The following is a 26,856-nucleotide window of genomic DNA, read 5'->3' on the forward strand; positions in this document are numbered from 1 at the left end:
GTGCGGCTGTAACAAAACCCAATTTCTCTTGGGATCAATAAAGTATGTCTGTCTGTCTGGGTGGTAAATTGGATTAGCAAGTATGTAGATGATACTAAGGTAGGTGGCATTGTGGATAATGAAGTAGGTTTTCAAAGCTTGCAGAGAGATTTAGACCAGTTAGAAGAGTGGGCTGAACGATGGCAGATGGAGTTTAATGCTGATAAGTGTGAGGTGCTACATTTTGGTAGGAATAATCCAAATAGGACTTACATGGTAAATGGTAGGGCATTGAAGAATGCAGTAGAACAGAGTGATCTAGGAATAATGGTGCATAGTACCCTGAAAGTGGAATCTCATGTGGATAGGGTGGTGAAGAAAGCTTTTGGTATGCTGGCCTTTATAAATCAGAGCATTGAGTATAGGATTTGGGATGAAATGTTAAAATTCTGCAAGGCATTGGTAAGGCCAAATTTGGAGTATTGTGTACAATTCTGGTCACCGAATTATAGGAAAGATGTCAAGAAAATAGAGAGAGTACAGAGAAGATTTATTAGAATATTACCTGGGTTTCAGCACCTAAGTTACAGGGAAAGGTTGAACAAGTTAGGCCTTTATTCTTTGGAGCATAGAAGGTTGAGGGAGGACTTGATAGAGGTATTTAAAATTATGAGGGGGATAGATAGAGTTGACATGGATAGGCTTTTTCCATTGAGAGTAGGGGAGATTCAAAAAAGAGGACATGAGTTGAGAGGGGGCAAAAGTTTAGGGGTAACATGAGGGGGAATTTCTTTACACAGAGGGTGGCAGCTGTGTGGAATGAGCTTCCAGTAGAAGTGGTAGAGGCAGGTTCGGTATTGTCATTTAAAGTAAAATTGGATAGGTATATGGACAGGAAAGGAATGGAGGGTTATGGGCTGAGTGCGGGTCAGTGGGATTAGTTGAGAGTAAATATTCGGCATGGACTAGCCAGAGGCCTGTTTCCGTGCTGTAATTGTTATACAGTTATATGTTTCATTAACAGGGGGATGGAGTTCAAGAGTAGAGAGCTTATGGTGCAACTCTACAAACCTCTGGTCAGTCTGCACTTAGAGTATTGTGTTCAATTCTGGTCACCTCATTATAGGAAGGATGTGGAAGCTATGGAGAGGGTGCAGAGGAGATTTACCAGGATGTTGCCTGGATTGGAGAACAAGTCATGTGAAGCAAGGTTAGCAGAGCTGGGACGTTTCTCTTTGGAGCGTAGAAGAATGAGAGGGGACTTGATAGAGGTCTACAAGATTATGAGAGGCATAGATAGGGTGGATAGTCAGTACCTGTATCCCAGGACACCAGTAGCAAACACCAGAGGGCATATGTACAGAATTAAGGGAGGGAAGTTTAGGAGAGACATCAGGGGTAAGTTTTTTAAACAGAGGGTTGTGAGTGCCTGGAATGACTTGCCAGGGATGGTGGTGGAGGCTAAAACATTAAGGGTATTTAAGAGCCTCTTGGACAGGCACATGGATGAAAGAAAAATAGAGGGTTATGGGGTAGTGTGGGTTTAGTACTTTTTTGAAGGATTATCTGTGTGAGCACAACATGGAGGGCTGAAGGGCCTGCACTGTGCCGTGGTGTTCTATGGTTCTAGGATATATGCAAACCTCGGTATGGTTTCCGCGGCCTGTTTTACAACTCACTAGGAACCTGCCATCACTGCTACTTTACCCAAACTTTAGTAAGACTGTAGAAATGTTCCATAATGATGCCAGTCTGGGTCTATTGTACACCAAGCACCACCCCAAAATTAACAATCTCCCTTATACACCCAACCGTTAGTAACAGCCTTCACTAATACCTCCTCAACCCCTCTTAATATTATGCCTACAGCCATTAATAGCCCCTAGGACAGTTAAGTACCTTCAGCTTCTTTATGCTTACCCCTCCCCCCAGTAATTCCACTCAAGGGTGGTTGTATTCTAACCACCATAATAAACCATTTGGTCTATTTTATACCTGTGTAGCCCTAACATCCCCCCTACGTTCACTCAGTGATCGTCCCTCACCTGCCTACCCTCCTTCCTACACTCACTTAGCGGACCTCCCTCACCTACCTAACCTTCCTCCTACACAGACACTGCGATCTTCCCTCACCTGCCTAACCTCCTTCCTACACTAACTCAGTGATCCTAACTCAACTGCCTAACCTCCATCCTACACTCACATAGCAGTACTCCCTCACCTACCTAACCTTCATCCTACACTCACTCAGTGATCCGCCCTCACCTGCCTAAACTCCGTCCTACACACATTCAGCCGCCCTAACTCACCTGCCGAAACACCCTCCTACACTCAATCAGCAGAACTCCCTCCTGCACTCAGTCAGGGATACTCCCTCCTGCACTCAGTCAGGGATACTCCCTCCTGCACTCAGTCAGGGGTACTCCCTCCTGCACTCAGTCAGGGATACTCCCTCCTGCACTCAGTCAGGGATACTCTCTCCTGCACTCAGTCAGGGATACTCCCTCCCGCACTCAGTCAGGGGTACTCCCTCCTGCACTCAGTCAGGGATACTCCCTCCTGCACTCAGTCAGGGATACTCTCTCCTGCACTCAGTCAGGGATACTCCCTCCCGCACTCAGTCAGGGGTACTCCCTCCCGCACTCAGTCAGGGATACTCCATCCTGCACTCAGTCAGGGATACTCTCTCCTGCACTCAGTCAGGGATACTCCCTCCTGCACTCAGTCAGGGATACTCGCTCCTGCACTCAGTCAGGGATACTCCCTCCTGCACTCAGTCAGGGATACTCCCTCCTGCACTCAGTCAGGGGTACTCCATTGTGCACTCAGTCAGGGATACTCCCTCCTGCACTCAGTCAGGGATACTCCCTCCCGCACTCAGTCAGGGGTACTCGCTCCTGCACTCAGTCAGGGGTACTCCATTGTGCACTCAGTCAGGGATACTCCCTCCTGCACTCAGTCAGGGATACTCGCTCCTGCACTCAGTCAGGGATACTCCCTCCTACACTCAGTCAGGGGTACTCCCTCCTGCACTCAGTCAGGGATACTCCCTCCTGCACTCAGTCAGGGATACTCGCTCCTGCACTCAGTCAGGGGTACTCCCTCCTGCACTCAGTCAGGGGTACTCCCTCCTGCACTCAGTCAGGGGTACTCCCTCCTGCACTCAGTCAGGGATACTCCCTCCTACACTCAGTCAGGGGTACTCGCTCCTGCACTCAGTCAGGGATACTCGCTCCTGCACTCAGTCAGAGGTCCTCCCTCCCGCACTCAGTCAGGGATACTCCCTCCTACACTCAGTCAGGGATACTCCCTCCTGCACTCAGTCAGGGATACTCCCTCCTGCACTCAGTCAGGGGTACTCCCTCCTGCACTCAGTCAGGGGTACTCTCTCCTGCACTCAGTCAGGGATACTCCCTCCTGCACTCAGTCAGGGATACTCCCTCCTGCACTCAGTCAGGGGTACTCTCTCCTGCACTCAGTCAGGGGTCCTCCCTCCTGCACTCAGTCAGGGGTACTCTCTCCTGCACTCAGTCAGGGATACTCCCTCCTGCACTCAGTCAGGGATACTCCCTCCTACACTCAGACAGGGGTAATCCCTCCTGCACTCAGTCAGGGGTCCTCCCTCCTGCACTCAGTCAGGGGTACTCCATCGTGCACTCAGTCAGGGATACTCCCTCCTGCACTCAGTCAGGGGTCCTCCCTCCTGCACTCAGTCAGGGGGACTCCATCGTGCACTCAGTCAGGGATACTCCCTCCTGCACTCAGACAGGGGTAATCCCTCCTGCACTCAGTCAGGGGTACTCCCTCCTGCACTCAGTCAGGGGTACTCTCTCCTGCACTCAGTCAGGGATACTCCCTCCTGCACTCAGTCAGGGGTACTCCCTCCTGCACTCAGTCAGGGGTACTCTCTCCTGCACTCAGTCAGGGATACTCCCTCCTGCACTCAGTCAGGGATACTCCCTCCTACACTCAGTCAGGGGTACTCCATCGTGCACTCAGTCAGGGATACTCCCTCCTGCACTCAGTCAGCGGTACTCCCTCCTGCACTCAGTCAGGGATACTCCCTCCTGCACTCAGTCAGGGGTACTCCCTCCTGCACTCAGTCAGGGATACTCCCTCCTGCACTCAGTCAGCGGTACTCCCTCCTGCACTCAGTCAGGGATACTCCCTCCTGCACTCAGTCAGGGGTACTCCCTCCTGCACTCAGTCAGGGGTACTCCCTCCTGCACTCAGTCAGGGATACTCCCTCCTGCACTCAGTCAGGGGTACTCCCTCCTGCACTCAGTCAGGGATACTCCTTCCTGCTCACACTCAGGGTTACTCCCTCCTGCACTCAGACAGGGGTACTCCCTCCCGCACTCAGTCAGTGGTACTCCCTCCTGCACTCAGTCAGGGGTACTCCCTCCTGCACTCAGTCAGAGGTCCTCCCTCCTGCACTCAGTCAGGGGTACTCCCTCCTGCACTCAGTCAGGGGTACTCCCTCCTGCACTCAGTCAGGGATACTCCCTCCTGCACTCAGTCAGGGGTACTCCCTCCTGCACTCAGTCAGGGGTACTCCCTCCTGCACTCAGTCAGGGGTACTCTCTCCTGCACTCAGTCAGGGGTACTCCCTCCTGCACTCAGTCAGGGGTACTCCCTCCTGCACTCAGTCAGGGGTACTCCCTCCTGCACTCAGTCAGGGGTACTCCCTCCTGCACTCAGTCAGGGGTACTCCCTCCCGCACTCAGTCAGGGATACTCCCTCCTGCACTCAGTCAGGGGTACTCCCTCCTGCACTCAGTCAGGGGTACTCCCTCCTGCACTCAGTCAGGGGTACTCTCTCCTGCACTCAGTCAGGGGTACTCCCTCCTGCACTCAGTCAGGGATACTCGCTCCTGCACTCAGTCAGGGGTACTCCCTCCAGCACACAGTCAGGGATACTCCCTCCTGCACTCAGACAGGGGTAATCCCACCTGCACTCAGTCTGGGGTACTCCCTCCTGCACTCTGTCTGGGGTACTCCCTCCTGCACTCAGTCAGGGGTACTCCCTCCCGCACTCAGTCAGTGGTACTCCCTCCTGCACTCAGTCAGGGGTACTCCCTCCCGCACTCAGTCAGGGGAACTCCCCCCTGCACTCAGTCAGGGATACTCCCTCCCGCACTCAGTCAGGGGAACTCCCCCCTGCACTCAGTCAGGGATACTCCCTCCTGCACTCAGTCAGGGGTACTCCCTCCTGCACTCAGTCAGCGGTACTCCCTCCTGCACTCAGTCAGGGGTACTCCCTCCTGCACTCAGTCAGGGGTACTCCCTCCTGCACTCAGTCAGGGATACTCCCTCCTGCACTCAGTCAGGGGTACTCCCTCCTGCACTCAGTCAGGGATACTCCCTCCTGCACTCAGTCAGGGGTACTCTCTCCTGCACTCAGTCAGGGGTACTCGCTCCTGCACTCAGTCAGGGATACTCCCTCCTGCACTCAGTCAGGGGTACTCTCTCCTGCACTCAGTCAGGGATACTCCCTCCTGCACTCAGTCAGGGGTACTCTCTCCTGCACTCAGTCAGGGGTACTCGCTCCTGCACTCAGTCAGGGGTACTCCCTCCTGCACTCAGTCAGGGGTACTCCCTCCTGCACTCAGTCAGGGGTACTCCCTCCCGCACTCAGTCAGGGGTACTCCCTCCTGCACTCAGTCAGGGGTACTCCCTCCTACACTCAGTCAGGGATACTCCCTCCTGCACTCACTCAGAGGTACACCCTCCTGCACTCAGTCAGGGGTACTCCCTCCTGCACTCAGTCAGGGGTACTCCCACTGCACTCAGTCAGGGGTACTCCCTCCTGCACTCAGTCAGGGATACTCCCTCCTGCACTCAGTCAGGGATACTCCCTCCTGCACTCACTCAGAGGTACACCCTCCTGCACTCAGTCAGGGGTACTCCCTCCTGCACTCAGTCAGGGGTACTCCCTCCTGCACTCAGTCAGGGGTACTCCCCCCTGCACTCAGTCACGGTTACTCCCTCCTGCACTCAGTCAGGGATACTCGCTCCTGCACTCAGTCAGGGATACTCCCTCCTGCACTCACTCAGGGGTCCTCCCTCCTGCACTCAGTCAGGGATACTCCCTCCTACACTCAGTCAGGGGTACTCCCCCCTGCACAGTCACGGTTACTCCCTCCTGCACTCAGTCAGGGGTACTCCCTCCCGCACTCAGTCAGGGGTACTCCCTCCAGCACTCACTCAGGGGTACTCCCTCCTGCGCTCACTCAGCGGTACTCCCTCCTGCACTCAGTCAGGGATACTCCCTCCTGCACTCAGTCAGGGGTACTCCCTCCCGCACTCAGTCAGGGGGACTCCCTCCTACACTCACTCAGGGGTACTCCCTCCTGCGCTCACTCAGCGGTACTCCCTCCTGCACTCAGTCAGGGATACTCCCACCTGCACTCAGTCTGGGATACTCCCTCCCGCACTCAGTCAGGGATACTCCCTCCTACACTCAGTCAGGGGTACTCCATTGTGCACTCAGTCAGGGGTACTCCCTCCTGCACTCAGTCAGGGGTACTCCCTCCTGCACTCAGTCAGGGGTACTACCTCCTACACTCAGTCAGGGGTACTCCATTGTGCACTCAGTCAGGGGTACTCCCTCCTGCACTCAGTCAGGGGTACTCCCTCCTGCACTCAGTCAGGGGTACTCCATCCTGCACTCAGTCAGGGATACTCCCTCCCGCACTCAGTCAGGGGGACTCCCTCCTACACTCAGTCAGGGGTACTCCATTGTGCACTCAGTCAGGGGTACTCCCTCCTGCACTCAGTCAGGGGTACTCCCTCCTGCACTCAGTCAGGGGTACTCCCTCCTGCACTCAGTCAGGGGTACTCCCTCCTGCACTCAGTCAGGGGTGCTCCCTCCTGCACTCAGTCAGGGGTACTCCCTCCTGCACTCAGTCAGGGGTACTCCATCCTGCACTCAGTCAGGGGTACTCCATTGTGCACTCAGTCAGGGGTACTCCCTCCTGCACTCAGTCAGGGGTACTCCCTCCTACACTCAGTCAGGGATACTCCCTCCTGCACTCAGTCAGGGGTACTCCTTCGTGCACTCAGTCAGGGGTACTCCCTCCTACACTCAGTCAGGGGTACTCCCTCCTGCACTCAGTCAGGGATACTCCCTCCTGCACTCAGTCAGGGGTATTCCATCCTGCACTCAGTCAGGGGTACTCCATCCTGCACTCAGTCAGGGGTACTCCCTCCTGCACTCAGTCAGGGGTACTCCCTCCCGCACTCAGTCAGGGATACTCCTTCGTGCACTCAGTCAGGGGTACTCCCTCCTACACTCAGTCAGGGGTACTCCATCCTGCACTCAGTCAGGGGTACTCCCTCCTACACTCAGTCAGGGGTACTCCATCCTGCACTCAGTCAGGGGTACTCTCTCCTGCACTCAGTCAGGGGTACTCCCTCCCGCACTCAGTCAGGGGTACTCCCTCCTGCACTCAGTCAGGGGTACTCCATCCTGCACTCAGTCAGGGGTACTCCATCCTGCACTCAGTCAGGGGTACTCCCTCCCGCACTCAGTCAGTGGTACTCCCTCCTACACTCAGTCAGGGGTACTCCTTCGTGCACTCAGTCAGGGGTACTCCCTCCCGCACTCAGTCAGGGATACTCCCTCCTACACTCAGTCAGGGGTATTCCATCCTACACTCAGTCAGGGGTACTCCTTCGTGCACTCAGTCAGGGGTACTCCCTCCTACACTCAGTCAGGGGTATTCCATCCTACACTCAGTCAGGGGTACTCCATCCTGCACTCAGTCAGGGGTACTCCCTCCTACACTCAGTCAGGGGTACTCCTTCGTGCACTCAGTCAGGGGTACTCCCTCCTACACTCAGTCAGGGGTATTCCATCCTGCACTCAGTCAGGGATACTCCCTCCCGCACTCAGTCAGGGATACTCCATCCTGTACTCACTCAGGGTTACTCTCTCCTGCACTCAGTCAGGGATACTCCCTCCTGTACTCACTCAGGGTTACTCTCTCCTGCACTCAGTCAGGGTTACTCCCTCCTGCACTCACTCAGGGGTACTCTCTCCTGCACTCAGTCAGGGTTACTCCATCCTGCACTCAGTCAGGGGTACTCCTTCGTGCACTCAGTCAGGGGTACTCCCTCCTGCACTCAGTCAGGGGTATTCCATCCTACACTCAGTCAGGGGTATTCCATCCTACACTCAGTCAGGGGTACTCCTTCGTGCACTCAGTCAAGGGTACTCCCTCCTACACTCAGTCAGGGGTATTCCATCCTACACTCAGTCAGGGGTATTCCATCCTACACTCAGTCAGGGGTACTCCTTCGTGCACTCAGTCAGGGGTACTCCCTCCTACACTCAGTCAGGGGTATTCCATCCTGCACTCAGTCAGGGGTACTCCCTCCTACACTCAGTCAGGGGTATTCCATCCTGCACTCAGTCAGGGGTACTCCCTCTGTACTCACTCAGGGTTACTCTCTCCTGCACTCAGTCAGGGTTACTCCCACCTGCACTCACTCAGGGGTACACCTGCGCGATACCTCTCCGCTCTCTGACCATCCTCCAACGCGGGCAGATCGATCCTGCCAAGTGTATTGGCACTTGTCCAGATAATGCCCTGTGTGAAGTTTGCAACAGGTTGAACAGGCCGGGCAGGCAAGGGGCATCCTGGGAATCAGGAAGAAACCCGCTCGCTCAGTCTCTCAGTTCAACGCCGCAGCTGGTGGTGAGCGGGTGGATCATCAAGTTCAGGGGCCGCAGGCCAGGACTCGATATGGGTTAAAGGCAGCGCAGACGTCAGTGCCGGGCCAAACCAGAGCGGAGCACGTAATAAACTCAGACTGGACAGCGGCTTTCACAGGAGCGGTGTTTAATATCTTCAGAGGGATAGCGACTCCGCGTCCGAGCTGCTGAGGGAGCAGAGAGCGACCGGAGGGAAATGCCGTTCACTGACAGGTGATCGAGCGCCCGGTTCGGAGTCACAACGAGCCACAGACAAAGCAACAGCAGGGACGATGCAAGCTGATTCCACAGCCGAGTGCTCAGGTGAGAGGAGCTTCAGGGGTTAATCGGCGACTGCAAGTTATCGCCGGTATGGGTGTCTGGTAGGAAAAGTAGAGAAGCAGCGAATCGGGTGGTTGTGGTGAGAGAGAATGGGACAATGGGAGAGACACGATGGGCCGATTGGCCTATTCCAGTGGGGAGAAAGGGAAAAGCCTGCATTCAGAGCAAATGAGAGAGTTCCTTGATACCCGAATCCTGGTCTCAAAGGGTTAAAGTATTCTGCTCGCGGTTTCGGCGGGACAAGTGCCCTCGATCGTTTACTGGCGACTTTGGGCTGGGAGCCGATCCTGCATACAGGTCCCACAAGCGTCCTGGCGACCCGGTGCCCAGTCTGAGTCCGGGGGAGGGGTGGGGTGCTGGGGTGGCTGGTGGGTGAGAGGCAGTGGTGTGCGTGGTCACTCGAAGCCCCCACCCCAGCCGGCAAATGCCGGGTCTCCGTCCGCTAACTCGTGAGGACCCAGACCTGCGAGGACTCGATGCAGTTAGTACTCCTCTCGAGCAATTGTCCCAGAAATTGCCTCAGTCAGTGCGTGTGGAATGTGGAGAGGGGATCTGGCGGGGCTGAGGTAGAGAGTCAACCCGCGCCGAAACAGACCTTTCGGCCCGCCGAGCCCGTGCCCGGCATCAACCATTGACACGAATCTTACATTAATTCCATGTGTTAAAATCTCCTCACATTTCCAACAACTGCCCCCATATTCCACCCTTTGGGCGCATAATTTAAACGCTTTTCGAGGTGAGGGGAAAGAAGGCGGACAGAGCGAGCGGTGATTTCAAACACACTGCCCCTTAACAGCGACGCTGTGCACATCGGATGTCGGGACGGAATTAGAGTAACCGGGGTTAAGGACGGGGAGTGCCCAGGTCAGGGTACCGTCCATTTTCCTCAATTCCCAACACCAAATCGGGAACTCTTGCATCTTGGAGCGTTGAACTGGGGCAGGACGGGCAAATGGTGGGGCTCCGCAGAGCGCTGGAGAGCAGAGAGACCTCGGGTGCAGGTGCCTGAAAGAGGCGACAAATGGACCGGGCGGTGAAGAAGAAGCGTGGCCTTCTTTGCTTCATCGGTCAAGGGAATGATGCAGGAGCAGGGACCACGAATCGATGAAGAGGCCACGCTTGGAGTACTCTGTACACTCCTGGCCGCCCGGCGATAGGAAGGATGTGATTATGCTGGACCGCGCGGGGAAGATACACGACTTGCCGGGACTGGAATGAATTCAGTTATATAAGCTGAGGCAGGTAGACTGGGAGGCTACCATACTCTTCCCTGGAACACAGGAGCCTGAGAAGTGACCTTGTAGAGGCTTATAAAATCATGAGGGATGACTATCATCGATCACGTGAATGTTAGGTCTTTTATTCCCCAGGGTAAAGGAGTCTAAAACTAGAGCTAATGGCTTTTAAACTGAGATGGACAAATGTAAAAGGGATTTGAGGGACAACTTTTTCCACACAGAGGATGAAAAAGATGGAAACATAGAAAACCCACAGCACAATACAGGCCCTTCAGCCCACAATACTGTGCCGGATATGTGGTAGGAGCTGCCAGAGGAAGCTGTGGGGATTGGCTACAAATACCCTTGGACAGGTAGCACAAGATAGGGTGGATGTGGAGAGGATGTTTCCTATGGTGAGGGTATCCAGAAGTCCAGATTGAGGGGTGACCCTTTAGAACAGAGGTAAGGAGGATTTGTTTTTAGCCAGAGAGTAGTGAGTCTGTGGAATGCTCTGCCACAAACTGGTGGAGGCCAAGTCCGAGCATATACTTAAGGTGGAAGTTGATCGTTTCATGATTGAGCGGGAGCTGGGAATGGTGGGGCATACTCAATGGGCTGAATGGCCTAATTCTGCTCCTAGGTCTTATGGTCTAGGTACATGGATAGGAAGGGTTGAGAGGGCCACGGGTCAAATGCAGACAAACAGGATGAATGTGTAATGACATATTAGTCAGCATGGGCAGGATGGGTCAAATGGCTTGTATCCATGCTGTATCACTCTGATGGGGGCTGAAAATTGTGAAGGGTTTGTGGAGTGTGTGTGTTGGTGAACGGGATACAACTCCAGTGCCTCTATGTTAAGTCTTTATTTTGTAACTTTGGCCATTTGTTCAAGATTGCCCTGCTAGTGAGAACACCTCAACATTTACTCTACGTTACCCTCTGGATATTGTGTCTCAGTAAGAACGCCCCTCATTCTTCTAAACTCCAAGGAACACAGACCCAACCTGTCAAGTCTCTCTTGATGGGACAACCCTCTCATGTCAGGATTTAGCCTGCTAGATCTCCTTTGGACTGTCTCCAGTGCTACTAGATCCTTTCTTAGGTGAGGGGGCACAAAAACTGGGTGCTGTATTCATGCTGTACAATTATAATGGTATCTGCCTGCCTATTGAAACATTCATCAAAGTCTACTCCATCGTTTCCCTCCCGAGCCCCCTATCCCATTATTTCCTTTGTTGATCTCGTCCTCAGTGACAGAGAATGCTTGAGACAGCTGTATTAACAACATCTAAAGAGCCCTTGGACAGGTATACGGATGGAAAAGATTTAGAGGGACCATGGACAAAAGGCATGCAGATGGTAATGCGAGCCTTGGTTGGCAGAGACGAGCTAGGCAAAGGGCCATAGTGTATGACTCTGAATCAGAACCCCTGAGGTAAAGAATTCCAGTGTTTTATAAAATACAAACAACTTCCTTCCCACCTCACTTCTAGATGGGTGGACCAGCATTTGGAGATGGTTGCCCTTGGTTCTATATTCTCCAGCCAGAGGTAGCAGCCGCCCTTGTCCATCCCTCTCAGAATCCACGTCTTGTCCAAACCTTTGAGTAGAGGAGCAAACTTACTCTGTACCGTCGGGGTAAACAGGCCTTCAGACCATAAACCGCCCTGTGATGTGGTAACAAAACCTCCACTGTGTTTTAATAGGTGACATGGTTACCAAGAGTGAGGAGAGAGGGATGAAACCAGTTTTGCCATTTGTAGAAACTAGTTTACTCCAGTAAGCCAGACTTCTGAATTTAGTAATATGATGAGAGCTCATTCCGATGTGCGGTGTCACTGAGTCAGGTGGATGTGATCTGCCGCCTTGAACTGCTACAGAACTTGTGTTGAAGACACTCACTCAGTGCCATGTCAGTAACTGATAGGTGGTGTCGTACCCCACCCCCTGCAACAAAGGATGGCTTACACCTCCGGTCAAGACTCAGCAGTAGATCTACACCTAAAGGACAAGGGACACACCTTCACTGACAACAATGTGCTCATTTTTGACAGGAGGGACAGGTGGTTTGAAAGACAGGTTAAGGAAGCCATCTTTGTCAGACTGGGAAACCCATCCCTGAACACGGGGTGGGGTACAACACCACCTATCAGCTGCTTATAATGCAGTCCTGACATCTCTACCCCAGTATCTCCGCAACAGTTCACAACGACATTCGTACAAAAATAACCCTCTCATTACCTCTATGACTCCTAATGACCCTCATGTGATTGCTATACAACTCACAGAGTTCATAAGCCGGAAAATTACCCACCATGGATCTGAACTGAAGAAGCCTCTCCGATGAGAGCCGAAACGTCTTCCGGACAACACACCCAGTTGCTTTGATTTACAACTGCTTAATATAACTACAGAGTACTTTGTAGACAGTACACACTGCAGCCAGCGTTGGGCAGAGCGAATGACTAGGGTAGGCTGATTCAATTCAGCTTTGCAAATTTTGTTGGCACGTCACCCTTGCAGATGAGTGGAGAGTTTCCAGCGCATTTGATGTATGCCAAGGTGATTTTAACAGGCCTATTTCCTTAAGGTCCTTGAGTGTAGTTGCAGTAAACAAACTTATCATGAGATCTTGGAGCAGAGAACATAGAACAGTACAGCACCAGGAACAGGCTCTTCAGCCCACAATGTTGTGCCAAAACAAATTAGTAATCAAATGGCCAACTAAACTGATCTTTTCACAATGTTCATAGAGTTCCATTTCCCCCCACATTCTTGTGCCTATCCAAATGTCTATTAAAAGTCCCTAATGTATCTGCCTCTACCACAGGCAGTGTATTCCAGGCACCCTCTCTGTGTATAAAAAAAAAACTTGCCCATTTACCTTAGATGCATGCCCTTTCTATTTTCTATTTCTGTCCTTTTATGGAGTAGAAATACAGCACATTTTTCCTGCGATTGAAATGTCTAATGCATTCTCTATCTATGCCCCTCATAATCTTATCAGATCTCCCCTCAGCCTCCGCCACTCCAGAGAAAACAACCCAAGTTTGTCCACCCTCTCGTTCGAGCACATGCCCTCTAATCCAGGCAAAATCCTGGTAACCCTGTTCTGTATCCTCTCCAGAGCCTCAACATCCTTCCTATAATGGGGTTATCAATACTCCAGATGCAGCCAAACCAGAGTTTTATGAAGCTGCAACGTCAACTCCTGACTTCTGAACTCAATGCCTCAACTAACAACCCTATCAACCCTATTAACTACCCTATCAACCAAAAAGTGCTTTCAGGGAGTTATGAACTTGGGCCCCAAGAACCAAGATGTTATCTAAGAAAAGCTGTGCTGGCATTGGAGAGGGTCCAGATGAGATTTACGAGAATAATTCTGGGAAGGAAAGGGTTAACATGTGAGAGCATTTGAGGGCCCTGGGCCTGTTCTCACTGGAGTTTAGAAGAATGAGGGGGATCCCATTGAAACCTATTGAATATTGAAAGGCCTAGATAGAGTGGAAGTTTCCTATAGTGAGTGAAACCAGGTGCAGAAGCACAGAAGGGACATCCATTTAGAACAGACATGAGAAGGAATTTCTTTAGCCAAAGGATGGTGAATCTGTGGAATTCGTCGCTACAGATGGCTGTGGAGGCCAAGTCAATAAGTATGTTTAAAGTGGAAGTTGATAGTTTCTTGATTGGTCAGGTGAGGTCAAAGGAATGGTTAAACTTTGGGCAGGTTAAACTTCATCTGCCTCCTCTTTGCCCATATCTGCAACTGTTCTATGTCCTATTGTATTTCTTTACCAGTTTTGTATGCCATGCAAAACACCACCAACCTGCATATCATCGGCAAACCTACTAACTCACCCATCTACATTTTCATCCAGGTAATTTATATATATCACAGACCTCCAGCTTGAATAAATCCATTTGACCGCTACCCGCTGTCCTCTGAGAGCGAGCCAGTTTTGAATGCAAACGACCAATTCACCATGGATCCCGTGCATGTTAATCTTCTGGCTGAGCCTCCCATGAGGGATCTTGTCAAACACCTAACTAAGATTCAGGCAGACGACATCCACAGCCTTCATCAATCACCCTCGTCACCTCATCAAAAACTCAATCAAGTTAATAAGACATGACTTGCCCTGCACAAAGCCATACTGTCCCCATCTCATCCCTACTTCGACGAGGACCATGTGTCTCGCCATCCCAGAATTGTGCAGTTCGGTGGGTAATTTGCCCCACAAGTTGTGGGTGTGCCAGATGTTGCTGAGAATTAGGGAAGGGTAAAAATAAAACTGGGATTAATGTAGAAGGATGTTGCTGGAACCTGGGGACTGGAGTTATGGGGGAGCTTGAATAGATTAAGACTTCATTTCCTGGAGCCACAGGAGAATGGGAGGAGGGGAGCATCAGGGTAGAGTAGTGATTTGCGTAATATTATTACACTGTCAGTGACCCAAGTTCAATTCCCGTTGCTTGTCTGTAAGGAGTTTGTACAGTGACCGTGAGGGATTCGTCCAGGCACTCTGGTTTCCTGCCACTTCCAAATACATAGAAACATAGAAAACCTACAGTACAATACAGGCCCTGCGGCCCACAAAGTTGTGCTGAACATGTCCTTAGAAATTACCTAGGGTTACCCATAGCCCTCTGTTTTACTAAGTTCAATGTACCTATCCAGGAGTCTCTTAAAAGACCCTATCATATCCGCCTCCATCACTGTCACCAGCAGCCACTTCCACACAGTCATCACTCTCTGAGTGAAATATATCCCTGACATCTCCTCTGTACCTACTTCCAAGCACCTTAAACCTGTGCCCTTACGTGATAGCCATTTCAGCTCTGGGAGAAAGCCTCTGACTATCCACATGATCAATGCCTCTCATCATCTTATACACCTCTATCAGTTCACCCCTCATCCTCCGCCGCTCCAAAGAGAAAAGGCCAAATTCACTCAACCTGTTTTCATAAGGCATGCTCCCCAATCCAGGCAACATCCTTGTCAATCTCCTCTGCACCCTTTCTATGGCTTCCACATTCTTCCTGTAGTGAGGCGACCAGAACTGAGCACAGTACTCCAAGTGGGGCCTGACCAGGGTCCTATATAGCTGTAACATTACCCTCAGTTCTTAAACTCAAGTTGTAAGGGATTGGTAGATTAACGTCACAGGGTGTAATTGGACTGTGTGGGCTCATAGCGGCAGAAAGGCCTCCACTGTGCTCTACCTAGAAAAACATAAATCTCCTAGAGGTATACAAAACAATGAGGGGATGATGAGGGTGAATGCATGGAGCTTTTGCCCCTCCGAATGGGTGAGACCAGAACTACAGGTCATAGGTTAGGGGTAAAAGGTGACATATTCAAGGAGAAACTGGGGGGTGACTTCTTCACTTACTGTCTGCTCCGTGTGGCATGAGCTGCCAGGTTCAATTGTCATACTTAAGAGAAGTTTGGATAGGTACGTGGACACAGAAGGAGATAGTCCAGGTGCAGGTAGATGGGACCAGGTAAAGGATTGGGTTGGCATGGGCTGAATGTCCTATTTCTGCACTCTGCGGGATTACAGTAACTGGATGGTTGGGGGTCAGCACTGTTTCCCTTCTGTACTGCTCTGCGCAAGGTTAGAAGTTATTATAGACAGGATGTATCCGCAGACATTATTAGCTTTGGCTTCCTGAGGCTTTGACTATAGAAGTGTGCCAACCCTCCTATAGAAGAGTGCCAACCAGCTGAATGTAAATTATTAGCCAGAGCAGGAAGTTCGAGTGTGACAGGACGAGTCAGGATGATGAAGGCGTACAGCTTGGCAGGGCAGGACTATGAAGGGTTCACCTTGGAACTGCAGATGTTCAACGTACATTGAGGCAACCCGATAATCGGTAGGACGGCGCTATCCGCATTTGTTACTGGCGTAAAGTTGGATAGAAATGTGGTTAAAATCAACAAAACCACAGACACTGGAAATCTAAAATAAAAACAGAAAGAAACAAAAACACTCAGCGGGCCAGGACATATCTGGGGGAAGGAAAGCAGTGTCATCATTTCAGGTGGAAGACCCACTGCAGGACTGGGAAAGCAGCATCCGTGGAAAGGGAAACTGTTAGTGTTTCAGATGAAGGATGCTCCACCAGAACTGAGAGAGAGAGAGAGACGGCATGGGTGCCAGGGAAATGTGGGTGAGACCACAGGAATGTTCCTGATGAAGTAAGGATACATGGGATAAGGTACGATGGCTGTGTAAATTGTGGTGTACTGGGACTAGCCCAGAGGGCCTGTCTATTCAGAGAGAGGAAAAGATAGAATGGAGAATATACACTGAATGTACTTCTGTACGTTCATGGTCTTCTGCTGCTGTAGACCATTGACTTTGACGGGTTGTGTGTTCAGAGATGGTCTTGTGCACACCGCTGTTGTAACGCATGATTGTGACCGTCACCCTCCTGCCAGCTTGAAACAGTTTGGCCATTCTCCTCTGACCTTTCTTGTTAACAAGGCAGAATGCGGTTTTTTTTTGCACCATTCTCTGTAAACTCTATGGACAGTCGTGTGTGAAAATCCCAGGAGATCAGCTGTTCCCGAGATACTCAAACCACCCCATCTGGCACCAGCAATCATTGCATGGTCAAAGTCACTGTGGTCACACTTCTTCCCCATTTTGATGTTTGATCTCTTGACCATGTCTGTATGCTTTTATGCATTGAGTCACTGCCACGTGATTGGCTGATTAGATAATTACGTTAACGAGCACCTAATAAAGTGGCCACTGAGTGCAAAACACTTCAGCACAGTGCAGGCCATTCAACTCACGATGTTGTGCCAGCCTAGTCTACTCGGAGATCAATCTAACTGAAAAGACAGCGGGTAGAAGTCGGTCAAATGAACAGGGAGAAAGAGCATGTTATCTAAAGTTAGAAAATTCAATGTTAGATCTAGGAGCATGAAACCTACAAATATCCTACAGGCAAAGGAATCTATCCACTTCCACTCCACCATTGACACTGCTCAGTCGACATCTAACTGAGTCCAACAATATGTTAAGCACCAGACATTCTGCTCCACTTCACAACCCAGATTCTGCTCCACTTCACAACCCGGATTCTGCTCCATTTCACAACCCGGATTCTGCTCCACTTCACAACCCGGATTCTGCTCCATTTCACAACCCAGATTCTGCTCCACTTCACAACCCGGATTCTGCTCCAATTCACAACCCAGATTCTGCTCCAATTCACAACCCGGATTCTGCTCCACTTCACAACCCGGATTCTGCTCCATTTCACAACCCAGATTCTGCTCCACTTCACAACCCGGATTCTGCTCCATTTCACAACCCGGATTCTGCTCCAATTCACAACCCAGATTCTGCTCCAATTCACAACCCGGATTCTGCTCCACTTCACAACCCAGATTCTGCTGCAATTCACAACCCAGATTCTGCTCCATTTCACAACCCAGACATTCTGCTCCATTTCACAACCCAGATTCTGCTCCAATTCACAACCCAGATTCTGCTCCAATTCACAACCCAGATTCTGCTCCAATTCACAACCCGGATTCTGCTCCACTTCACAACCCAGATTCTGCTCCACTTCACAACCCGGATTCTGCTCCACTTCACAACCCAAATTCTGCTCCACTTCACAACCCAGATTCTGCTCCAATTCACAACCCAGATTCTGCTCCACTTCACAACCCAGATTCTGCTCAGACGGTCCGAGAGTCTGAGCAGCTCATCCCAGCGCTAGTATTTCTGCAGTGACATCAAGAGATGTTGCAAAACAAAGAGCTTGTTTAAAACTTTTTTTAAGCCGGCTGTTTTCCTTGTTCCCTTCACTGTCTTGGCGCCAGCGAAATCACTCCATGAAGTGAGTTCAATCAGCCCACCAGGTTAGTTCAAACAGAGCAACAGGCACAAAGTGCTGGAGGAGCTCACCAGCTCAGTTCACATTTCTGGCCAAGACCCTGAAGAGCATCGACTGTTTACTTCCCTCCAAAGATGCTCAGAATCTCCTGTATCCCTGTAGATCCAATAGTTTTTCATTGAAACTGTCTCCCTTTCCCTGCCCTTTCCCTCTGGCTCTGTAGACCTCCCTGAATCATTTGTCCAACTGCTCTTGAAAGATCCAAGAAGCCCCTTCCATTGCCCTTCCAATCTGTGCATTCCAGGTTGTGCCTTGCCATGTAAAATGATTCTCCACGTCAAATGAACATTGTAAACCCTGGATATTGAACACCCGACTAAGGGGCACCCTATCCATACAAACAGAACCAGAAATGTGTTTATTAACACTGCCGAGTGGTTGTGCAGCTGCGGTACAGTACACTGCATAAAAAGTTTTCATTAATTATAGTAAAGAGATAGATAAATGTGATAGATAGAAATATGGATTTGTTTGACAGAAAGATAGAAATATAGATTAGATAGATATGGTATTTAGAAAGATAGATAGATATATATGAAAGATACTTGAATAGATAGATAGATAGATAAACACAAATATAAAAAGTGAGATCGGAATAGTGAGGCAGTGTTCAAGGACCGTTTGGAAATCTGACAGTGGAGGGGAAGAAGCTATTCCTAAAATGTTGAGTGTGTGTCTTCAGGCTCCCTGATGGTAGCAGTGAGAAGGAGGCATGTCCCGGATGGCGAGTCTGTAATGATGGATGTCAGCTTCCTGAGGCACTGTCTTTTGAAAATATCCTTGCTGGTGGGGAGTCTAGTGACCAAGATAGAGCTGGCTGAGCTTACAACACACTTAGAAACAAGATGCTGGAAATCCAAGCAACACGCACAAAATGTTGGAGGGACTCAGCAGGCCAGGCAGCGTCTACGGAAAAGAGTACAGTTACTGTTTCAGCCCGAAACGTCGACTGTACGTTTTTCTACCGTCACTGCTTGGCCTGCTGAGTTCCTCCAGCATTTTGTGTGTGTTGCTTACAACACATCTATTTTTTTTTCGATCCTATGTATTGGAGCCTCCGAAACAGACAGTGATGCAAGCAGTCATAATGCTCTCCACCGTACATCTGTAGTCTTTGGTGATGAACCAAGTCTCATTAAGCTAACCAAGTATAGTCACTGCCATTGTCTTCTTTGTGAGTCGCATCAAAACGTTGGACCTAAGGTAGATCTTCAGGAGGTTGACACCCAGAAACTTGAAGCTGTTCACCCTTTCCCTTCGAGCATTAGGGAGACCGACAGGAAGGATGGGGATGGATTTGTTGGTTGCTGAGGATGCTCATCCGTCGTCAGCGCTAATCTCCACCACATCCCCACCAACCACCACCATGAGCAGCATCAACGGGGTCAGGCAGAGCAGAGCTAGGAGCATTGACTCACTCTCTCACCGGCTGACTCACTCAGTCCAGCAGGGTCCCCCGATGTACACTCGTAAATCCGAAATCCTCTGCAACTTCTCCAAGCTGTGGAAGATCAAGTTTGTTTGTTGTCATTTCAGCAGCTTTATAAGACCATAAACTGTAGAAGCAGAATTTGGCCATTTGGCCCATCGAGTCTCTCTGCCATCCAATCATAGCTGATCCCTTTTATTCTCCCCTCCTCAGCCCCACTCCCCGGCATTCTCCCCATGCCGTGTCTGATCAAGAACCTATCAAGCTCTGCCTTAAACACACCCAATGACCTGGTTCCACAGTTGCCTGTGGTAACAATTCCACAAATTCACCACCTTCTAGCTAAAGAAATTTCTCTGCATCTCAGTTTTAAATGGACGCCCTCTATCCTGAGGCTGTGCCCTCTTGTCCTAGATTCCCCCACCACGGGAAACATCCTTTCCACATCTACTCTGTCTAGATCTTTCAACACTTGAAAGGTTTCAATGAGACTTCTCCCTCATTCTTCTAAATTCCAGCGAGTACAAACCCTGAGCTATCAAATGTTCATCATATGATAACCCTTTCATTCCTGGAATCATCCTTGTGAACCACCTCTGAACCCTCTCCAATGCCAAACATCTTTTCTTAGATGAGAAGAACAAAGCTGCTCACAATACTCAAGGTGAGGTCTCACCAGTGTCTTATAAAGCCTCGGCATCACATCCTTGCTCTTGTATTCTGGACCTCTTGAATTGAATGCTAACATTGCATTTGCCTTCCTCACCACCGACTCTACCTGCAAGGACAAGGACAACCAAGTCCCTTTGTATCACAGATTTTTGAATTGCACAATTATTTCTACTACCAAAGTGCATTACCATGTGTTTTCCAACATAGTATTTAATTGAAACTTTCTTGCCCATTCTCCTAATCTGTCGAAGTCCATCTGCAGCCTACCTGTTTGCTGAACACTACCTACTCCTCCACCAATCTTCGTAGCAAATCCGAATTTGGCAACTAAGCTAAATCCACCATCTAAATCATTGATTTACAGCATAAAAAGAAGCGATCCAAACATCCGCCCCTGCAGAACGTCACTAGTCACTGGCAGACAAACAGACAAGGATCCTTTTACTCCCACTTGCTGCCTCCTACCAATCAGCCAATGCTGTAACCATGTTAGTAACTTTCCTGTAATGCCATTGCCTCTTAATTTAGAAAGCAACTTCCTGTGTGGCACCTTGTCAAAGACCAAATATACGACATCCACTACACCCCCCTTTATCTATTCTAGTTGTAATCTCCTTAAAGAATTCCAACGGGTTCATCAGGAAAGCCATCCCCTTAAGGAAACCATGCCGACTTTGTCCTAAATGGTCCTGTGTTCACAAAGTACTCCATAACCTCATCCTTAACAATTGACTGCAATGTTTTCCCAACCACTGAGGTCAGGCTAACTGGTCTGTAATTTCCTTTCTGTTCCCTTTCTCTTTTCTTAGAGTGGAGTGACATGTATACTGCCAAATGAAACAACATTCCTCTGCACCAAGATGCAGTACATGTAACTCACACACACAACACATGAAGTAATATTACCACGAGTAAGTTAACAAATAGTAAGGTACATTTATGACATAAGTAAATGGTATAATAGAAATATAGAAACATAGAAAGCTACAGCACAATACAGGCCCTTCGGCCCACAATGCTGTTGTGAACATGTAGTTACCTTAGAAATTACCTAGGGTTACCCATAGCCCTCTATTTTTCAAAGCTCCATCCAGGAGTTGCTTAAAAGACTCTATCAGATCCGTCTCCACCACCGTGACTGGCAGCCCATTCCACGCACTCACCACTCTCTGCATAAAAAAACTTATCCCTGACGTCTCCTCTGTACCTACTCCCAAGCACCTTATACTGTGCCCTCGTGCTAGCCATTTCAGCCCTGGGGAAAAAGCCTCTGACTATCCATATGATCAATGTCTCTCATCATCTTATACACCTCTATCAGGTCACCTCTCATCCTCTGTCGCTCCAGGGAGAAAAGGCCGAGTTCACTCAACCTATCCTCATAAGACATGCTCTCCAATCCAGGCAACATCCTTGTAAATCTCCTCTGCACCCTTTCTATGGCTTCCATACCCATCCTGTAGTGAGGTGGCGATGAGACCAGCGTGGTGGCAGGGAGGTCAGTAGTCTTGGGGGAGGAAGCTGTTTCCCACCGTAACAGTAAAGAGGGTAATGCCCAGATCTGAAAAATTCACCATTCAAGGATCTAATCAGGTTTAACTAAACTTTCCAGTTTAAGTACTCTTACATACTCATGATGGAATGGTGGGGCTGACTCAATGGGCCAAACAATCTAGCTCTGCTCATAAATCTTATGGTCTATAAACCCCGCAGAACTACAGATATCTTGTAAATACCTTGGCCTGACTCCTGGTATTTACAAGTCCCCCTGCTCCTGTAAAACCACACAAAGACTACCGTCATCACAGCTTTGTACTTTTCCAAAGTGCAGTGCAATATCACATTGCATTATCGGTAACTACCAGCTTAAAATTAAATAGTTGATCTAAAGCATCCAGGGCAATTCACAGCAGACAAAAATGGCCAGCTCACATCAGGAGATACCCGGACAGGTAACCGAATGCCGCCTGGCTCGGGATTCCGTGTCTCTGACTCCAGTCCGATGGGTGCAGAGGAAATTCCCAAGGAAATTGCTTGGACTGGGTTTCGACAGACTGTATTGCCTGGAGTGAAGGTGGCTGCAGGGTGACCTTATAAAGGACTGTAAGATCATGAAGGGCACAGGTAAGGTGGGTGATCACAGTTTTTCTCCCCCAGGGTAGGGTAGTCTGAAACTACAGGGCACTGGTTCAAGGTGAAGGGGGAAAAGATTTAAAGGAGAAAGTTTATTTTTCACCTAGTGCATGGTCTATATATGGTATGAGGAAGTGTTTGAGTAAAATTACAACATTTAGAAGACAGGTGCGTGAGAATTAGAGGGATAGGACTGAAGTCAGGTGTAGATAGGCCTCAGTCGGTATTGGTGAGATGGGCCAAAGGGCCTGGTTCCATGTGTAACCACCAAAGTGCCCAGTTACACCACTCCTGCATTTCATTTGCCCTGCGTTCTCACTCGACTGAGACACAGGCGCAGGTTTGACAGGACTGAGGAGTTTTTTGATCTGAATGAAGAGTTGAGCATTAGCGGCCTCGGATAAGCTGCCCGAGAGCCAGGACGTGGATCTGGATGCGATTATGTTGATCAGCATACAGGCAATCCCATGCTGTAACTGCTTATGGGTGTACAGCGCAGAATAGGGCCTTCCAGCAACCCCCTGATTTAACCCTAGCCTAACTACCGGATCATTTATAATGACCTACAACCGAGATGCCTCTGGACTGCCGTGCGAGGAAAGCAGAACACCTGGAGGAAACCCGCGAGGTCACGTTCACTGCTCTCTCTGGTTCTGCTCTCCGGCACACCCTCCTGAACTATTCATCAAACCAGATTTACACCCCTGCTTTGGTTGCTGACTGGGCTGGAAGTCATTTCAGCTCCCTGTGGGACAGGACTGCGGTTCCTCACACTCCACTGTATTCAAGGCCACTCTGGGGAAGACTTTGGGCACTCTGTACAATGGAGAAGTGGCTTTGAGACCCACTCAGGAAAGCGATGTGATTCCGTTTTTTTAATAAATCACGTCTGCATTCTTTGGAGCAATTCACAAAGAAACTCCGCAGGCCAGGCAGCAACTGTGGGGAAAACGGGCAGTCGGTGTTTCAGGTCAAACCCCTTCATCTGGACATTGAACAGTCCAAATGAAATATCTCTGCCCAAAACATCGACGGTCCATTTTCCCCCTGACCCTGATTTCCCCCAGCAGTTTGTGTTCTCTCCAGGTTCCTGCATCTGCACCCTCTTCCTGTCTCCTCTGTGTCCTGCGGAGCTTAGCAGACTGAGGAGTGATCATATGACTAGTGGGTATGACAGAGCAGATGTCAAGACATCCTCTAGTTAGGGGATAAATTAGGAGGCGGTTCTTTAAAACTGAGGTGTGTGGGATCTTTGAGTCACACACTCTCTGCCGGAGGGCCCCAATGGGTCGAGCAGCGTCTGAAGGAGCAAAAGAATTGCTGACCTATCACGTCGAGACCCTGCATCAGGACTGTCCTGCACTGTGGTTCCAACCTTTAAACGTCGACAATTTCCTTCCTAATTTTGGGTGCTGCTCAGCCCATTGTGTTCCTCCAGCAGAATGCACACAGCTCCGGATTCCATGGTCCGCAGTCTCCTGTGTCCTTGTGTAGAAACTTCTCACGGTGCTGGGGGGTGGGGTGGTAGGCAGAAGCTCTGAATTTCTCTCACCCAGAGGGCTGAGGAGGGTAAACCACTGGGAGAATTTTAAAAGTCGAAGTCGACTTTATTGTTGTATGCACAAGTGCACATAAGCACAGGTGCTATAAAAACCTTATTACTGCACAGGACATCATATAAATGGCGTTCACAAGAAAAGCAGAAGAAAAATCACACAAGAATGGTATGCAACTTTTTATACAAGTGAGGGCACAATTACAACTGGAAGAATCCACTGTGGTGCAGAGTGGTCGTGGTGTAGCTGTACCCAGGTGCTGGTTCAGGTAGTGCAGGTTGGTTCAGGAACCGAACAGTTGAAAGGAAGCAGCTGCTGTTGTGGGACCTCAGGCTTCCCTATCACTTCCTCCCTGACGGCATCGACAAGGAGATGGTGCGGCCCGGACGGTGGGGATCTCTGATGATGGCTGCTGTCTTCTGGATGCCTCATCCCTTGTCAATATTACAGATGGCGGGGAGGGGTGTCCCTGTGATGTACTGGGCTGAATCCACTATTCCCAGCAGCTTCTCCCGTTCCTGATCATTCCTGTACCAAACAGTGCTGGAGCCAGCCAGGATTCTTTCAACGAGTCTTGTGTTAGTGCACTGGAGTATTGTATCCTGGTCGCCTCATTATAGGAAGGACGAGGAAGCTTTGGAGAGAACGCAGAGGAGATTCCTCAGGGTGCGGCCTGGATTAAAGACCATGTCTGAAGAGGGAAGGCTGAGCGAGCCAGAGCTTTTCTCTTTGGAGTGAAGGAGGATGAGAGGTGACGATGGAGGTGTACAAAGGCACAGATCGAGTGGACAGCCAGAGACTTGTTCTCTGATATGAGGGGGCAGAATTTTAAGGTGTTGGGAGGGAAGTCTTAGGGAGTGTCAAAGGTAGGTTTCTTTTCACACACAGAGTGGGTGGTGCACGGAATACCTGCCAGGGGTGGTGGTAGGGGCAGGTACGTTATATTAGAGGCATTAAGGTGACTCTCAGATGGGGACATGGGTGATAGAAATCAGAAAGGAAGTGTTAGATTGAGCTTGGAGTAGTTAAAGGGCTAGCACGGCATTGTGGGCCAAAGGGCCTGAGCTGTGCTGTACTGTTCTGTGTCCTGAGTGCGTCTGCGGAGGTTGGAGTGAGGAAGACGAGGTGGGTGGACTTTGGGGTTGCCGGGGATCAGACAGCGAGGAGACGAGTCCGACGCCGGGCAGATGGTATTGAATGGCGGGGGAAGCTCCTAGGGCTGGGCCGCCTCCTCCAGCTCCTACTCTGCCTGTAGGTGAACCAGGGGCTGGAAAGTAATGCAGTCACCGGGATTTGTTCCAGGAGGGAAGGGGTGTGGGGGTGCAGGACCAGGTTTGCCTAAAGCTCTCGCTCTCCCTGCAGGTGACAGCACCCCGCCGGGCAGTCCCGGCCCCGCCAACACCGCCTCGGCCTCAGGACCCACCGACCTGGAGTGCGCCATCTGCTTCTCGCCCTTCGACAATGTCTTCAAGCTGCCCAAGCTGCTGGCCTGCGGACACACCTTCTGCCTGGAATGCCTGGCCCGCATCAACGTGTCCTCGGAGAACGTGAGCTCGGTGGCATGCCCCTTCTGCAGGCACCCCACCCAGCTCCCCCCCGGCAAGGGTCTGCCCGCCCTCGACAACGACCGCTCCATCCTCTCCCACCTGCCCTCCAGCATGCAGACCGTCCCCTCCATCCGCTTCAGCCGCGACAAGGGTCGGCTCTACACCAAGGCCCCGGAGCCGGGCTCCTTCCTGAAGCCCATCAGCAGCGTCAGTCTGAGCCTGGACGTGGGCCAGCCCACGCTGAGGGGCCGGGGCCCCGGCCACAGCCTGCCCTTCCGCTCCAGCTGGTGCTACTACGTAGCCATCGTCTGCGTCGTGCTGCTCACCGTCGCCCTGGTCTTCTCGGGTATCTTCATCTTCGTCATCGTTCCCTCCCTCACCAGCGGAGGCTCGACTGTACCGAGGAACAACACCGGCCTCCAGTCCAGCTCCTCGGCCCCCTAACCCTACCCCCCATCTCGTTCAACGGAGGCTGTGCCCCCGGCTCCCCCCGCCAGGGGCAAGGACTTCGACCCCAGCTCAGCCACACCTCCCCCCGCCTCGGCCGAGATTTCGACCTCACCCTCAGTCCAATCTGCAGCCCCACACCCCTTCCACCAGACTGGGACCTCTCGGACAGAATCGACCACCATTGGAGCAGAGGACTGCCGAGTGTATATGGACCCAGGGGCCAGTGCCATGAACTGGGCCAGCTGTCAGAGGTGGCATGGAAGGAGGTGCCAGGCTGTAGGTGGGCAAAGGGCTGCACACTATTGGAAGGGTTTCAACAGAGCGGGGGGCAACAGAGAAGTTCCGGAGCTTTGGACCCAGTGCATGGGGAGCTGAAGGCGCTGGCGCCTGTGGTGGAGTGAATCCAGGCTCCAGAATGAAGCAGAATTGGTGATAATCAGAGGTCCCAATGGGGTGGCAGATTCAGGGCTCAGTGAATGGGGGGGTAGACGGACTGAGACTGGGTGGGGGGGGGGGGGTTGTCTGCATCCAGTGAGAGGGTGTAAACATTGAGACAGGGGTCTCTGGGTTTGATAGATGGGGGGGCTGAGACCAGTTAACACAAGGGTCTCTAGGTCTGATCAGAGAGGGGCCTCCATGTCTGATAGGATGCAGACTGGATGGGACAGGGATCTCTGAATCTGATGGTGTGGGACTGGATGAGATGAGGGGGTCTCTGGGTAGAACAAGGAAGAAGGTTATAGGGCTGGTGACCCAGAATGTGAGAAGCCCAAGCATTAGAAGTAAAGTTTTGGGATCAGTGTGTTTCTGACCAAGAGGTCCCCTGGTCCAGAGAGCATGAGGGATGTTTAGATCACATGAGAACACTGTGGAAGCTGCCGGTCAGAGGGCAGTGTCGGGGGGCT

General features: G+C 50.8%; 1 protein-coding gene across 1 annotated transcript; it reads left to right on the forward strand.

The window, feature by feature from the left end:
- Positions 1 to 8,650: 8,650 nt before the first annotated feature.
- LOC132393806 (RING finger protein 225-like) lies at positions 8,651 to 26,440 on the forward strand. The gene is made up of 2 exons (XM_059969198.1): positions 8,651 to 9,000; positions 25,317 to 26,440. Exons 1-2 carry the CDS (start codon positions 8,970 to 8,972, stop codon positions 25,943 to 25,945), a joined length of 660 nt encoding a protein of 219 aa, XP_059825181.1. The 5' UTR covers positions 8,651 to 8,969; the 3' UTR covers positions 25,946 to 26,440.
- The last annotated feature ends 416 nt before the right edge of the window (positions 26,441 to 26,856 follow it).

The sequence above is a fragment of the Hypanus sabinus genome, chromosome 5 (assembly GCF_030144855.1).
Source record: "Hypanus sabinus isolate sHypSab1 chromosome 5, sHypSab1.hap1, whole genome shotgun sequence".
NCBI lineage: Eukaryota > Metazoa > Chordata > Chondrichthyes > Myliobatiformes > Dasyatidae > Hypanus > Hypanus sabinus.